This window comes from Hypanus sabinus, chromosome 15, assembly GCF_030144855.1.
Source record: "Hypanus sabinus isolate sHypSab1 chromosome 15, sHypSab1.hap1, whole genome shotgun sequence".
Classification (NCBI taxonomy): domain Eukaryota; kingdom Metazoa; phylum Chordata; class Chondrichthyes; order Myliobatiformes; family Dasyatidae; genus Hypanus; species Hypanus sabinus.
The window spans coordinates 67592292-67606889 of NC_082720.1; the positions used below are offsets into that span (position 1 = coordinate 67592292).

The following is a 14598-nucleotide window of genomic DNA, read 5'->3' on the forward strand; positions in this document are numbered from 1 at the left end:
CAGCAAGAGACCATCCCACAACATCCTGGAGACTGAGGGAGGAGCAGTGCCTCCAATCGCCTTTATACCGGGGTCTGTGGGAGGAGCCACAGGAGTGGGGGGGGGGGGGCGTGTCCAGACAGGTATATATAGTTCACCACAATATGGAAGGTCCAACTGCTGGTGAGTCAGTATCTTGATAAAAACTACATCATGAAGACAAGAGAACACTCCACATAAAAGGTTATTGAAAAGCACAAGTCAGGAGGTGGTTACAAGAAAATTTCCAAGACAATTAGTATCCCTTGGAGTATAGTTAGGTCAGTCATCAAAAAATGGAAAGAATGTGACTGTGTGTGAAGGAGACTAGTGAGGGAGGCCACCAAGAGACCTATGACGCCTCTGGAGAAGTTACAACTTTCAGTGGTTGAGATGGGAGACTGCACATACAACAACTGTTACCCAGGTACTTCACCAGTCACAGCTTTATGGGAGAGTGGCAAAGAGAAAGCCACTGTTAAAAAAAACTCACATGAAGTTTTGGCTAGAGTTTGCCAGAAGGCATGTAGGGGACTCTGAAATCAGCTGGAAGAAGGTTCTATGGTCTGATGAAACCAAAAACTGAGCTTTTTGACCATCAGACTAAAGACTATGTTTGGCATAAGCCAAGCACTGCACATAATCAAAATCACACCGTCCCTACTGTGAGCATGGTAGTGGCTGCATCGTGGTGTGAGGATCCTTCACTGCAGCTCTGGAAGGCTTGTGAAGGTAGAGGGTAAAATGAATGGGGCAAAATACAGGGAAATCCTGGAGGAAAACCTGATGCAGTCTGCAAGAGAACTGCAACTTGGGAGAAGGTCTGTTTTCCAGCAAGGCAATGACCCCAAACGTTTAGCCAAAGCTACACAGGAATGTCTTAAATGTCCTGGAGTGGCCATGTCAGAGTCCAGACCTCAATCCAATTGAGAATTTGTGGCTGGACTTGATAAGGGCTGTTCATTCACAATCCTCATGCAATCTGACAGAGCCTGAGCAGTTTTGTAAAAAAGACTAGGGAAAAATTGTAGTGTCCAGATGTGCAAAGCTGGTAGAGACCTATCCACACAGACTCAAGGTTGTAATTGCTGCCAAAGGTGCATCTATTAAATGCTGACTTGAAGGGGGTGAATAATTACTCAATCAGTTATTTTGTGTTTAATAATTGTAGAATAATTTGTAGAAATTTGTTTTCACTTTTACATGAAAAGGCTTTTCTGTTGATCAGTGTCAAAAAAACAACAAATTAAATCCACTGTGATCCAATGTTGTAAAACAATACAGCATGAAAACTTCCAAGGGTGGGGGGGGGGGGGGGGGGGGGGCTGAATACTTTTTTTTAGACACTGTGTGTGTATGTTTATGTACACGCAAAGCACCAGAGGATCTCAGCATGTCAAGCAGGATCTATGATGTATAAGCAATCAACGTTTGCTTACACTTCCTCCCTTCTCTATTTATTTAGTGATACAGTACAGAATAGGCCTTTCCAACCCTTCCAGCTGCACTGCCCAAGCAACCCCCGACAATACTGATTTAACCCTAACCCAATCATGGGACAATTTGCAATGAGCGATTAACCTACCTAGTAATCGTTCCAACAAGGGTATGCTTAATAGAACGATATTTGAACCATAGCTAATTTTTACATGTTTGCCAATGAGGTACTTCATATTTTCCATGTCAGCTTCATTTTGTTATGAGCGCAAGAATGGCAGGAGTGAAAGAAGTTTCCACTGCAAGAGACAGAAACCTTAACCCCAAGTGTTTATTATTCTTTGTAATGATGTAAATTTAAACAATAATGAAAGCAGTTTTAAACAAGTGTAAAATTAATTACCATGTGGTGCATTTATGTCTTCTTTTGGGATTTGCAATAAGTGAGGGCAGGAAGTGAGCATATTTGTGCTTTTTTCCGCAAAGGTCGCCCATGAAACTGACGTGCGAGCGCAAATCCGTCTGCAGTTTCGAGATGTGAATGGAGAAATGGTGGCGGTTCAGAGATCGATGCTTTGCACACAGAAGGGCAAAAAGACTGAATTCAAAACCTTGGAGGGCGTGATCACACGGATGAAGTGAGTTGAACTCAGCAAAGAATTTTTGCTTTGTGTGACAGATGTGGCTCATGAACGGATACCTGAAAGAAAGGTGACTGGGTTATGGTGGCTCAAGGGCAGTGTCATCATCATTATGTGCTGTGCCATGTGATGTGGGCGATCATGGTCTTTCCGTGACCATTGTACTGGGCAAATTTTTCCACAGAAGCGGTTTGCCATTGCCGCCTTCTGGGCAGTGTCTTTGCAAGACAGGTGAGCCCTTGCTGTTATCAATATTCTTCAGAGCTTGTCTGCTTGGTGTCAGTGGTCACATAACTAGGACTTGTGATGTGCACCAGCAGCTCGTTCATCTATCTAGCACTCACTCTCGTTGCTTCGCGTGACCCCGATCTGGGGTCTAAGCAGGCGCTACACCTTGTCCAAGGGCCACTTGCAGGCGAGTGCAGGGAAGGAGTGTCTTACACCTCCTTTGCCAGAGGCGTATCTCCACCCCACCACCCAACAAGGGCAGTATATATCTAAGCTTGCTTCTTTTATCATCTTGCAATCTGTAAACCATCAATCAGCAAATTTCTCAGCATATGCTAATGATAGTAAACCTGATTCTGGTTCTGATATTCTACTTTTTGCTAAAGTACATTTGGACAGTGTTGAGATCTGCTCATGCACAAATTCCTTCAGGCAGTATCATGATAATGTCAAGATAATTTTTCTATTAAATTATTAATTATGGATAGATATTGCTTCAAATTATACTGTATTAGGTATAGAAACGAATGTGGAACTAAGTTCCCTTTTGAGGGTTAGGGGAAGGAAGGAGAAAAGAAAATAAACGAAAGAAAAATTGAGCATCATTGAGTGCTTTTGTGTTCCTTTCTAAAGGCATGGAGAAAAGGTCAGCTTGAGTTCCAAATGTGCGGAGATGGATCGTGAGATGATCAGTGCCTTGGGCGTCTCAAAAGCTGTGTTAAATAATGTTATATTCTGTCACCAAGAAGATTCAAACTGGCCTCTGAGTGAGGGAAAGGCTCTGAAGCAGAAATTTGATGAGATTTTCTCAGCCACAAGGTGAGATTTCCTTCCCAGAATGCAGCATTTATTTCAATGAGCCAAACCTGACACATTTTCTTTGCGCAGTGACTAGAATGTAGTTTGATGTGTGCATATCTTGATATGCAAAGATGTTGTGCATTTGTTTCTCCCCACTAATCTCCCTCCTGGCACATCTCCCTGAAATTCATCCCTCCCCTCCAATCTTTCACCTGGTACGTTTCCCTACAAGTGGCAGGGGTGATGCACCTTCCCATTCACCTCCTCGCTCACACCCATTCAGGGCCCCAAACGGTCCTTCCAGGTGAGGCAACACTTAAGCTGCAAATCTGTTGGGATTGTCTACTGTATCTGGTGCTCCCGATAAGACCTCCTCTACGTTTATGAAATCCGACGTAAATTGGGGGGCAGCATTATCAAACACCTCTGCTCTATCCACCGAAAGCAGAATTTCCTGGTGGCTAAGCATTTTACTTCCCATCCCTTTCTTGCTGAACAATGAGGCCACTCTCAGGGTGGAGGAGCAACACCTCAAATTCCGTCCGGGTGCCCTCAAACCTGACGGCATAAAAATTGATCTCTGCTTCTAGTGTTTTTTATCTCTGCCTTCCCAGTTTTTCTATTCCCCACTCTTGTCTCTTACCACTTGTCCTCATCTACCTATTACTTTCCCCTGATGCCCTTCCTCCTTCCTTTTCTCCCACTCTCTTTTATCAGATTGTTTATTCTCCAGCCCTCTGCCTTTTCCACTTATAACCTCCCAGCTTCTTACTTCATACCCGGCCTTCCCATAATCATCTGGCTTCACCTATCACTTTCCAGCTATCCTACTCCCCCTCCCCCTCCTTTTTATACTGGCATTTTCCCCCCTTCTTTTCCAGCCTGATGGAGGGTGTTGAATGGAAATGTCGACTGTTTATTCCTTTCCACAATCCTGCTGAGTTTCTCCAGCATTTAGTGTGTGTTTCCAGCATTTTCAGAATCTCTTGAATTGATGTGTAAAGTTCATTTCACTTACTTGCATCTCAAGCCTGGCAAAACTTAATCAAAGATGCTCCGATCCTGGTCGTTGTTTCTTCTCCCCTTTCCCATCAGGCTGAGGGTCCAAAACCTGAGAGCACAAACCACTTTGCTGAAGGGCAGCTTCTGTCCCATTGTTATCAGACTCCTGGTGCACTAAGATATCAACTCTTGATCTCCCAGTCTTGGCCGTCATCAACCTGCACAACCCTTTCTCTGAAGCGTTAGCACTATTCTCTGCACTATTTTCTTTTCATGACTTAATGCAACTTATGCATGCGTGGTCTGGCAGAGACCCAGCTAAGTGTGCAATAATTACCTTCATTTCTTGTTTAAACAACTTTTATTTCAAAATAAAATTGCACTGGGACCTAATTACACTCACTTGGCTCTGTTGGACAGACTACTTCAGTCACACACCAGACTTCCAAAACAGACAGGCAGAGGGAAATATTCTCAAGCTAGTCCTGATGAAGGATCATGGCTGAAAACCTCTTCATAGATGTTGCCTGACCTGCTCAGTTCCTCCAGCATTTTGTGTGTGTTACAAAAGATCCAAGCTTTCATTCCTTGGAAGGAAGAAGGCATCCTTAATGATCTATGACCCTCAAAGTGGAGAAACTTTGAAACATAGAAAATAGGTGCAGGAGTAGGCCATTCGACTTTTTGAGCCTGCACCGCCATTCAGTATGATCATGGCTGATCATCCAACTCAGAACCCTGTACCTGCCTTCTCTCCATACCCCCAATCCCTTTAGCCATAAGGGCCATATCTAACTTCCTCTTAAATATTGCCAATGAACTGGCCTCAATTGTTTCCTGTGGCAGAGAATTCCACAGATTCTCTCTGTGTGAAGAAGTTTTTCCTCATCTCTGTCCTAAAAGGCTTCCCCTTTATCCTTAAACTGTGACCCCTCGTTCTGGACTCCCCCAACATCGGAAACAATCTTCCTGCATCTAGCCTGTCCAATCCCTTTAGAATTTTATAGAAGGAGCATTGCTTGCTTATTTATTTATTTATTGAATGAGATTTATTGAGACACAGCATGGAATAGATCCTTCCAGCATTTGCAACTGCCCACCAACACTCACTTCCCCAATTTAACCTAGCCTAATCACAGGACAATTTACAATGGCTGATTAACCTATCAACTGGTACCTCTTTGGACTGTGGGAGGAAACCAGAGCACCTGATGGAAACCCACGTGGTCACAGGGCAGAATGTACAATTGTCTTTCAGGCAGCAGGAATTGAACCCAGATCTCTGTTACTGTAAAGTGTTCTGCTAACCCCTACGTGACCGTGCTGCCCGGTGAGGTAGTTTTGAGAGCAATATTAATGGTTGACGGAGTGCAAGTCATCTGGATCATCAAGAGTGTTCTGTCCTCATGGCAGAATCTGGATCCCGTATCGCTCACCTCAGAACCCACAATACTTGTGGGGAAGAAACAAGTCACATTCAGTCTCAGAGAAACATTTTTTTTTAACAAAATATACTTTTTTCAGAAATAAAATTAAGTACAATGTCTCTCAATCCTTTACAAGTGTTTCCATTACGGTCTTTACATTTCCACACTTTTAGCCACCCACGTAGCACTGTTGTTTCATATTTACACACCATTGTTGAGGGGTAAACTCCCCACCACCTGACCCCTCCCACTCCCGCAGGAGAAGAACTCTAAACTGTGGTCCTTCCACTGGGCAGCCCGGTTTCATGAAACATGAAAGAAGGCAACTGCACAGCATACACAAACATTACACAATGAGCACAATATCTAGCAGCACCTTTAGTTAATGGTACACACATCACTATGCACATGCAGTCACATATCCACAGGATCTGTGGTAGAGAACACTAAATTTTATTAATATTTTGTGGTTCTACAACACTTAATATTCAGTGAATATTCATTCATTGAAGGGAATCTTTCTGATACTGAATTAAATTCTGTTAAATCAGTTGTAGCGACAAAGAATGTGAATTTAATGTTTTGCTCTAGGTACATTAAAGCTTTAGAAATGCTTCGTCAGGTCCGCCTGAAGCAGTCACAGAACGTCCGAGAGTATCAAGCAGAGCTCAAGTACCTGAAGCAAAATAAGGAGAAAGCCCAAGAAATCCAACATCAGCTGACGGACAAAGAGACCCAACTGGCTGCTTCAAAGGAGAACGTCCAATCGATTGAAAATCAGATAGCTCCCTTAGAGGTAACAAGTTTCATTTTTCACTTCTCTTCCCTTAGCAGAGGAAATCAGTGTTGGATACTCCTTTGAAGTGCACTATTGTGGTTGTGGCATAGAGTTTAAAATGCATTCACTGAACCACCTACTTGATTTGCCCTGCTGCTAAGGTATCATCTTATTGTCGGACTCTACTGTGTCAAAGAGCTATAGAGCACTACAGTAAAGAAACAAGCCCTTCGGCCCATCAAGTACATATTGAACTGTTATGCTGCATAGTCCCAGCAACCCACACCTGGACCATAGCCTTCCATACCCCTCCCGTCCTTGCACTTCTCTGAAATGTTGAAATCAAACCTGCAAATCTTCTGTTTTATGGCGGCTCTGCTGAAACACAGTGACGCCTTCCTGGCAGCAAACAAAACTACTAGCTACTTTATTAACCAAACTTTGTCTTGACAATGACCACTGTAATCAGTAGTGTGTAACTTTTGGAGTTGAGCTTTTGAACTGCCTGTACAACCAGGCATTTTTGTGGTGTGAACCGATGTCTCGAAGCTGAGGAACAGTTGCGGTGTGACGTGTGTGGGCCGAAAGGTGATTGTGGCGGGGCCCGGGTCTGAGAGTGAGAAATAACCAGTGCTTGACCAATTTAAGTGCCAGGCCAGATTGTAAAGGTTGGGTACGGGCTGAACAGGCATTGGGACCCGGGCCTGAGAGGGTATCGAAGCAGCAGGACCTGTGTCCGATCACGAGAAACAAGCCAGTGTTTGGCCTATTTAAGCATCGCGCCAAATTGAAGTGTTGTGGCTGGAGGTGAAGGGCTGGTCGGTGGTCAACTTGCTGCTCAGTGAGGTTCATTCATCTCTGCGCTACGCTGTAAGTAGCGGACTCCTGGACCGGCTGCAGTGTCGACTCACTTCCGCAAACTTTAGTTCTGAATGATTTTTGCTTACTTTTTATTTTTGGCATAATTTGGTTTTTTTGCACTTTGGATATTTGACGGTCATCTTCAAGTTCAAGTTTAATTGTCTTTCAGCGATACATGAATATCTGAGAATACAGCCAAATGAAGCAGCATTACTAACATACATATTTTGATGATAAATGTACTTTGAACTTTTCATCCTCCACTTCCACTGGCAGTTCATTCCACACTTCTACCACCCTCTGAGTGAAGAAGTTGCTACTCAAACATTTCACCTTTCACCCTTATCCCAGGTTCTAGCTTCAGCCAACCTCAGTGGAAAGCCTGTCTAATATATGTCCCTCATGTGTAATTGTGGAAAAAGACCTATTGCACCAAGTTCACAGCTTTGTGGGCCGAAGGGCCTGTATTGTGCTGTAGGTTTTCTATGTTTCTATGTTAAAATGTCTGATTTTGTAATAACTGTACTCTTGTTTATAAATGTTAGGTCAGAAGTATAGTTTCCTTTGTTGGTCTATCAAAGTACATACAGTCAGCTCTCCTTATTCGCGAATTCAACCAAATGCAAATCACGAAAAAAGTGCTCTTCCAGCACTTGTTGTTCGAGCATGTACAGACTTTTTTTTCTTGTCATTATTCCCTAAACAATGCAGTATAACAACTCTTTTACATAGCATTTACATTGTATTAGGTGTTATAAGTAATCTAGAGATGATTTAAAGTATACGGGAGGATGTGCGTGGGATCGGGATCGAAAAAAATCGGAAATTCTCTTACTAAGTAAGTCGGAACAGGTGCATTCGGTATTATTTAGCGTTAGTTAGTCAAAAGTTTGTCTTAGTATATGTTTTACCTTTCTATGCGTATAAAACACTTCAGAATGTATGTTTCAGTGCCGGGCTCCGGAATGTGAGTTCCCGAGTTCGATCCAGTGACAGACCGCTCCCGAGTGCGCTCTCCACCGTGCTGGGTTGATGTGGAGGATCAGAAACACAAAACCCAATAATTAAACCACTGTGTTGCTTAGTAATAATTGTAGCTTTCATCGGGGCAGAGGCTTTCTCATTTTATCCTTTAAAATTGTTCCGATCGTTAACTGTTGTAGCCTAATGCTTTTCCGATGACCGATGGCTTTTCACCTCTTTCCGATTGCTTTATTATTTCCACTTTATTTTCAATTGTGATCGTGATTATTTTCGTGAACAGAAACACTGCGGATTCAGAGCTCAGCCGTCGAGTCCTAATGTCCACCGCACTGGGACAGGCTAAACAAGGTTTGGGGTTCCGCTGGTTCCTAAGGTCCACCACATTGAGACAGGTTGAATAAGGGACTTGAGCATCTGCGAGCGATCCCGGAACCAATCCCTCGTGGATAAGTAGGGCGGACTGTATATGTCACCATATACTACCTTGAGGTTCATTTTCCTGTGGGAATTCACAGTAGAACAAAGAAATACAATAGAATCAATGAAAACTGCCCACAAGCAAAAAATGCAAAGTCACTAATGTGCAAAGGAAGACAAACTGAGCAAACACAAAAAAAAAGACAGTAAATAATTTTGAAAACATGAGTTGTAGAGTCCACAGGTTGTGGAATCAGTTCAGTATTGAGATGGGTGAAGTGAGGTTATTGGAATGAGTGAGATGAGTGAATCTTAACTTTATATTGCAACAGTTGCTCAAACATTCCAGAGGAGTTTCATAAATATACTTGACATCCTTGCAAGTGGAGAGGATCAGTGTTACAGGCCTCACATATTGTTGGTAATAATGTGAATTTATATCCTACTAATAATGTTCATTGAATGACAAGAATCGGTTGATCTTCCATTGATTTGGAATCTCTGCTCTGATACCAGCACTAAATTCTAAAGATGCACCCATGGAGAGAATCCTGTCAGGTTGCTTCATGGCCTGGTATAGAAACGACAGTGCTCAAGAACGGGAAAGTCTCCAGAGAGTGATGGATGCAGCACAGTCCACTGCAGGCAAAGCCTTTCTTGTCTTGGGGCACAGTTAGAATGAAAGCAACATTCACCAGCAAGGAACCCCACCATCCAGGCCATCCGCTCTTCTCACTACTGCCATCGTGAAGGAGGTACAGGAGTCTAGACTGTGACTGCTTCAGGCTTTGCCTGTGGTGGACTGGGCCACGTCAATCACTTTCAAAGTATATGCAACCTAGAACTTCACTTCCTTACAGTTAGTCAAAAAATCGAAGAAACAATAGAACCCATTAAAAAAGACCGTCAAAAACTGATGTGTGAAAAAAGGAACAAATCATGCAAATACTAAAAGTAAACAAATAAAGTTCACAAAAGTGAGTCAAATGGCATATGCCATTACGCCACCATGTGATACGCGTGGCCTTGCTTAAAGTAAGAAAATGAAACTGACTCGCATCGTTTCAGACTCCTGCCTTTTCCTTTCAAAATAGTTTTCTGTTTTGGAGTTACAAAGCACGGTGAATTTGTTTGTTGCCTGTGCATTGTTGCTGTGTCCCACCAGCACCATTTTAAACTAAGTACAACTCATGTTTTCAGTGTTAGTTTTTACTTTTAATTATTTGCACAGTTTGTCTTTTGCACATTGGCTGTTAGTTAGCCCTTGTTTACATATAGCTTTTTATAAATTCTATTGTATTTCTTTATTTTCCTGTAAATGTCTGTAAGAAAATGAATCTCAGGGTAGTATATGGTGACAATATACATACTTTGATAATAAATTTATTTTGATTTTTGACTTACTCAGGTCCTACTTTCCATTGCCGATATGGATGTGAACTAGTAGTCGCATCGTTCAAGCCTGTTCTTGTGCTATGCTGCATGTCTGCTCTTGATGGCCGAGCGCTCGTGGATAGCTGAGTGATCCTCGCTGGCTCGTATCCCTGGTTATCAGTTGTGAGCGTTGGTTCCTCGTGTGTGTGGTGGGGCTCACACCTCCACTTCAAACCTGCAGACACATAGAATTTTCACAATGTTTTTGTTCAGCAGATTCCAAGTAATTTAGAAAAATCAAACTGCGACAAGCTGATTGATGAGGACGAGGTGGAATGGGTTTGCCCCTCATGTTGGTTCACTTATATTCAGCTGCAGTACCAATGTGGTTGCTTTGTCCTTTGGGATGTGATCAGCTAGCTCATTGTAGAGTTACACAGCCACTCTTGGTGATTCCCTTTGAAGACCTTCTCCTAGAGTAGTCTGTGCTCGTGCCACTTTCTGTGCTTTTACCAGTCTTTATTCAACAAAAACCTCTGATTTATCAGCTCAGACGCGATCGAAGATATTAATAATGTTTGATCCCACACCATGAGACTATATGGTAACTTCCTTACTTCCACCCCCCACCCCCACTTTCTTATTCTAACTTCTTCCTCCTTCCTTTCTATTCCTGATGAAGGATCTTGGTCCGAAACGTTGACTCTTTATTCTTATCCATAGATGTTGCCTGACCTGCTGAGCTCCTCCAGCACATTGTGTGTATTTCTCTGGATTCCCAGCATCTGCAGTGCCTCTTGTGTCTGTCATTACACGATCATAATCTAATTTCTTCCCCATTCTGATGTTTGGTCTGAACAACAACTGAACCTCTTGACCATGCCTGCATGCTTTTATACATTGAGTTGCTGCCACATGATTGGCTGATTAGATATTTGCATTAATGAGCAGCTGTACAGGTGCACCCAATAAAGTGGCCACTGAGTGTAAGATGCAATTCTGGGAGACGACCATGCTTGTTGACCTTGTGTGGCAAACTCACTAAACTTAGACACCTGTTTGTAAGGAGACTTGCCCTAAGGTTGGTTGGAAGGGAAGGAAGGGGCTTGTTTTGCTACTGCTGCTTTGTTGTGCCTGTTTGAGCAAGATGGTGCTAGCAAATAGTGCGACCAATGGCAACCATCTGCAGACAGTTTACGAAGCTGCTACTTCTTTCAAATATGACTAAGCTGTGTGTAATTGGAGCCTGTGATTTACATTTTGATAGCTGACTGATTGAGTGATCTGGTACTTTACTGTGTCCGAGGGGTTCGATGAGGTTTGGTGTAGAGTGTGCGGCCTAGAGGCCTGGAAGTTTGGAAACGGGGTGCAAGCCCATGGTTGGCTCCATTGCTTCCCTCTGATAAAGGCATTGAGGCTGTGAGTCTATGGTTGGCTCCATTGTTCTCTCTGATTGAGGCGTCGAGGGCGGGAGCCCACGATCGACTCCATGGCTTCTCTCCGATTGAGGCGTCAAGGAAGGTTGAATTCGATGAGAGCGGAGGGGCTTGTGGGTGTTTGGTGCCATCTGCTGCATTTGACCTCTTTCCCTCTTGCTAGCTTTTGTCGGAGGAAAATGCAAGGATCTGTGTTGGCAGGATTGATCATCGATGATGTGGACTTGTTTTAGGGGACTTTGAGGTTCCTTTTGCATATGTTTCTGGATTCTGGTTACTGTTTTTTGAGTGGTTTGCTCGGAGCAATCGATAGGGACTTGGTCGCCTTGGCGAAGAATGGCCCTGTGGTCTGCAGCAGGCTTGAGGCAGGACACTGAACTGGACTCCTGGTTAGATGTTTGATATTCTACGTGATGGTCACTCGCTTTTTGCTGGTTGTGCCATTTGTTCTTTTTTTTTAAATCACATGCTGGGTGTTTGATGTTGCCTTGACCAGGTTCTATGGTGTTTCTTTGTTTCGTGACTGCCTGCAGGAAGATAAATCTCAGTTGTATTCTGTATCCGTACTTCGATAATAAATGTACTTTGAATGTGCGCTGCTAGTGTTCTGCTGAACATTGTGGGCATGCTATGTTGGTGCCAGAATGTGTGGTGACATGTGTGGCTGTCCCCAACTCATCCTTGTGTTGTGACAATTATTAAAGCAAATGTTACACGACACTGTATGTTCCAATGTACATGTGATAAATAAATGAATCTAAATCTAAGGTGGAAATTGCAAGTTTAACTGGGCCTGATGTTACTACGTGCAAGTGTCTAAACTGATCATTTTAGAAATCAATCACTTTGGTGGGTGGAGTCACGTATGGGCCTCACGAGGCAAGGATGACAGACATGAGTGAACCAGGTGAGTGTTTGTGGTTTTGTGGTTACCATTACTGATGTCTCGTGTTTTTTTAAGTTTCAGAATTAATTGGAATTTAATCTCAGTACTTGTTATACTGGGATAAGAATTTTCATGTCTGTGTGTCAGAATAGATGTTTGGATTACTAGAGCAATAATTTAATGTCTTAGCCCACACTGTATCCAATAACACAACTGAATGAAATTTGTGAGAAAGAATACAAGGGAACACTGTGAGAGACTGCTTACTTCCTGTGATATGCCGTGACCACACTTCAAAAATGTGCCATTGGTTGTAGGGATATCTTTTCTGTAGGTAGATGGTCAGAATTGCAAACAATACTCCAAATTAGGCCTCAGTGATGTCTTGTACAACTTCATACATCCCATCTCCTGTACTCAATACTTTGATTTATGAAGGCCAATGTGAAAAAAGCATTCTTTACGACCCTGTCTACCTATAACACCACTTTCAAGGAACTCACTCCTCGGGGCCCCACCGATAATCGCTTAAATCCTACCTGAGTTTGCCCTCCCAAGGTGCAATACTTCACACTTGTCTGTATTAAGTTCCATGTGCCATTTTTCCATCTGGTCCAAATCCCACTGCAAGTATTGATAGTCTTTCTTGCTTGTCCGCTACATCCCTAATGTTGGTGTCACCCACAAATTTACTGATCTAGTTCACCACATTATCATCCAGATTTTTCATATAGATGACAAACAACTACAGGCCCAGCACCAATCCCTGTGGCACTCCACTAATCACAGATCTCCAGTCAGAAAGGCAGGCATCTTACTACAATCCTCTGACTTCTCCCACAAAGCCAAAGTCGAATCCAATTTGTACCTCATCTTGAATGCCAAGCGACTTAACCATTTTGGCCAACCTCCTATGTAGCATCTTGTCCAAAGTCCACGTAGAAAATATTCACTGCCTTGCCTTCATCAACTTTCCTGGTAACTTCCTCAAAAAGCTATGAGAGTGTTTAGACATGACTTACCATGCACAAAGCCATGTTGGCTATCTATAATCAGTCCTTGTCAATCAAATACTTGTAGACCTGGTCCATTAGAATACCTTCCAATAACTTTCTAATTACTGAAGTTAGTCTTATGGCCTATAAAGTCCAAGCTTATTCTTAGAGCCTTTCTTGAGTAACAGAATGAAATTAGCTATCCTTCAATCCTCAGGCATCTCACCTGTGGCTAAGGACAATTTTGAATATCTCTGCTAGGGCCCCTGCAATTTCTGTACTAGTCTATCCTCCCATAGATTCCAAGGGAACACCTCGTTAGGTTTTGGGGATTCATCCAACTTAATTTTCCTCAAGACCGCAAACACATCCTCGCCTGTAATCTCAAGGTTCTGTATCAGACTACCATGAGGGATGTTGTCAAATGCCTTACTAAAGTTCACGTAGATAGCATCTGCAGCCCTACCTTCGTCAACCACCTTCTCAATAAACTCAGTTTGTATTACATGACCCTCCAAGCACGAAACAATGCTGACTGTCCCTAATAAGCCCATGTTTTCCAAGTGTACATAAATGCTATCTCTAAGAAACCTCTCCAATATACTTCCTACCACTGACATCAGGCTCACTGACATATCATTTCCTGGGTTATCCTGATTTCCCCCGTCTGGCACCAAGAATAATTCCATGGTCGAGGTGACTTACTGTAGATCACATTGCTTACCGCTTCTGATGTTTGGTCTGAACCTTTTGACCACGTCTGTATGCTTTTGTGAATTGAGTGTGTATGCCCACACTTTCCTTCAGCCTGACAGAAATGATGCTGACCCTTTGCCCTGTTCCTTTGAGGGCAAGCAGCCCCCTTTATGATGTAACCTTGGGTCAAAAAGTACAACATTCAAGGTATTCCTCTGAAAATTGTCTTCAGTTGGGAAGGCAAGACCCATTGGAGTTCAGTAATACTTTTGAATACACACAACTGACAGGTATACCTCGTGTTAAACTAACAATGGTACAACAATTTCATATTTCTGCTTGTCTTGCACCCTCCCCTCCCCCAAGAGCTGACATATTGCAGAATGACGAATTTTGAAAGAATTTTGGACAACTTGAAAGATAGACAACACTAATGTCTTTTATTATGCTGCAATATCTGCATATGTTTACATATAAATGAAAAATTGCTACTACTTCAAAATAGTTTAATTACCAGACATCTCTTAACCTGCACCTACCACAATTTCACACATTTTGAAAAGATTAGAATCAAAATTAGCAGAAAATTGCAAATGGCCCACAAAATAAAATAGATT

General features: G+C 42.7%; 1 protein-coding gene across 2 annotated transcripts in view; it reads left to right on the forward strand.

The window, feature by feature from the left end:
* The window catches only part of rad50 (RAD50 homolog, double strand break repair protein), a 171722-nt gene that overhangs the window by 27487 nt on the left and 129637 nt on the right, over window positions 1–14598 (forward strand). For both annotated transcript variants that reach the window (XM_059990483.1, XM_059990484.1), the window contains 3 exons: window positions 1942–2093; window positions 2958–3143; window positions 6146–6350. In XM_059990483.1, coding sequence (XP_059846466.1) covers window positions 1942–2093; window positions 2958–3143; window positions 6146–6350 — 543 coding nt within the window. The remainder of the gene's footprint in view (window positions 1–1941; window positions 2094–2957; window positions 3144–6145; window positions 6351–14598) is intronic.